This window comes from Penaeus monodon, chromosome 29 (genome assembly GCF_015228065.2).
Source record: "Penaeus monodon isolate SGIC_2016 chromosome 29, NSTDA_Pmon_1, whole genome shotgun sequence".
Lineage (NCBI taxonomy): Eukaryota > Metazoa > Arthropoda > Malacostraca > Decapoda > Penaeidae > Penaeus > Penaeus monodon.
The window spans coordinates 26,093,716-26,095,255 of record NC_051414.1 but is presented as its reverse complement, the minus strand read 5'-3'; the positions used below and the strand labels follow the sequence as shown (position 1 = coordinate 26,095,255).

The 1,540-nt window shown below is 35.1% G+C and overlaps 1 protein-coding gene across 1 annotated transcript; it reads right to left on the bottom strand.

Moving 5' to 3' along the window:
* Positions 1-949: 949 nt before the first annotated feature.
* LOC119591801 (protein krueppel-like) lies at positions 950-1,528 on the bottom strand. The gene is made up of 2 exons (XM_037940545.1): positions 1,418-1,528; positions 950-1,279 (listed from the first exon to the last, which is right to left on the bottom strand). Exons 1-2 carry the CDS (start codon positions 1,526-1,528, stop codon positions 950-952), a joined length of 441 nt encoding a protein of 146 aa, XP_037796473.1.
* Positions 1,529-1,540: the final 12 nt, after the last annotated feature.

Below are 1,540 nucleotides of genomic sequence, written 5' to 3'. Positions count from 1 at the left end.
TACACCTGATCTCACATGGTTACCCCATTTCTTAAATCTTTAGAAATATAAGTTTTCATACTACTACTATTACTGTTTATAATCCTATAAAATAATATCAATTACAATAATAACATTTATATTAACAGTAACAGTGGTAATTAAAAAATCCTGGAAATTTCAGAAGCAATACGAAACCAACCTCTTAATTGTCCTCGGGGAAAAAAAAGGATGGAATAAGCACAATTTTCTTTTTAATCATTACCCCCCCCCCCTTGTTCAGCATCAGAATTGTGGAATGTTTCCGCATACCTTGATTGAAGAGATTTTAAAAATAATTTCATACTGGCATCACTTTCTCTGCTTTCTGTTCAATCTATACAAAAATTGTTATCTGGAATTTCTTTCATAATTGTCTTGTCCCCTCTGGGTATGTCTCTTAATCTGATATGTTAAACATGATACAACAATTGCCATTAAATATTGAAAATGCTAATACTCAATTCATTTTTTTCTCTGAAGATGGCGGAGACTTTGATGTCTGTACATTCTTAGCTATTATTTTCCATCTTTTGGAATTTAGCTTTAACTCTGTTGTTAAGCATATTTTTCTGTATGTTTTACTTTTGTATAAAGCATATCATTGGACATATAATACAATACCTAACCACCCCTAGCTGAAGGATTTACAGTTTTGGAACTTATCCTCACACAGATAATGGACAATGGATTACTTCAGAAAACATGCAACTTAATGGCAAGCTAAAGTCAAAAATTCATACAAGAACTATATACAAATATATACAGATATAGAAGTCATTCAGATCTGTTAGATTTCACAATTAAATAGTTACCCTATGGTTTTAACTCATTATACTGAGTAGGAAAAACACTTTTATTCTCATGTCCCATTGACAGATATCAATGTTATTTGCCTACTCTGTGTTGTTCTACACAGTTCCTGTGAACATCAAGGTTTTTCCCTATGTGTACGAAGATGTGATTTTAAACTGCTATTTTGTGTGGAGCGATAGGAACAATGTGGACAGGCAAATGGCTTTTCTCCTGTATGAATCCTGATATGTTTATTTAAATCACTAGAAGTCATTGAATGGTGGGTGCAGTATGGGCACGAAAAGGGTTTCTCCCCCGTGTGTGTGCGGTAATGTGCAGTCAAATGAGAGTGCTGGTTAGTGGTGTAGGGACAGTAGAGGCACTTGTGTTTCTTCGAAGTAGTGTAGGCCCTTCCTTGTCCAGATGCGCCAACACCAGGTCTCAGACAATCTTGGTCCAGCACCACCTGTAGGGGATGGCACTCTTATTCATGTTCTTATAGCCATTTTTCCTCCATCTCATTAGCTGTTCGTATATATTTCCAAAATGCAGGAAACTGAAAATATCACTGACACTAATTAACATTTATTCTCAGTATCTATACAGAGCATTCTACATAGGTATACATGTAAGTGTGTATGTCTGAGGGGACCTGAGCACAAACAGAAGTCTTAATTTGTTTGAGAGTGCACTTGTATTTGTGCCATGTGAACATTTCAAAGATAGA

What these genes read in the sequence shown, in the direction of transcription:
- LOC119591801 (XM_037940545.1), bottom strand. Translation starts at nt 1,528, where the DNA reads ATGTTCACATGGCACAAATACAAGTGCACTCTCAAACAAATTAAGACT. An exon ending in ATACCTATGTAGAATGCTCT is followed by an intron (nt 1,280 to 1,417) that starts GTATAGATACTG and finishes CATCCCCTACAG; the next exon opens with GTGGTGCTGGACCAAGATTG.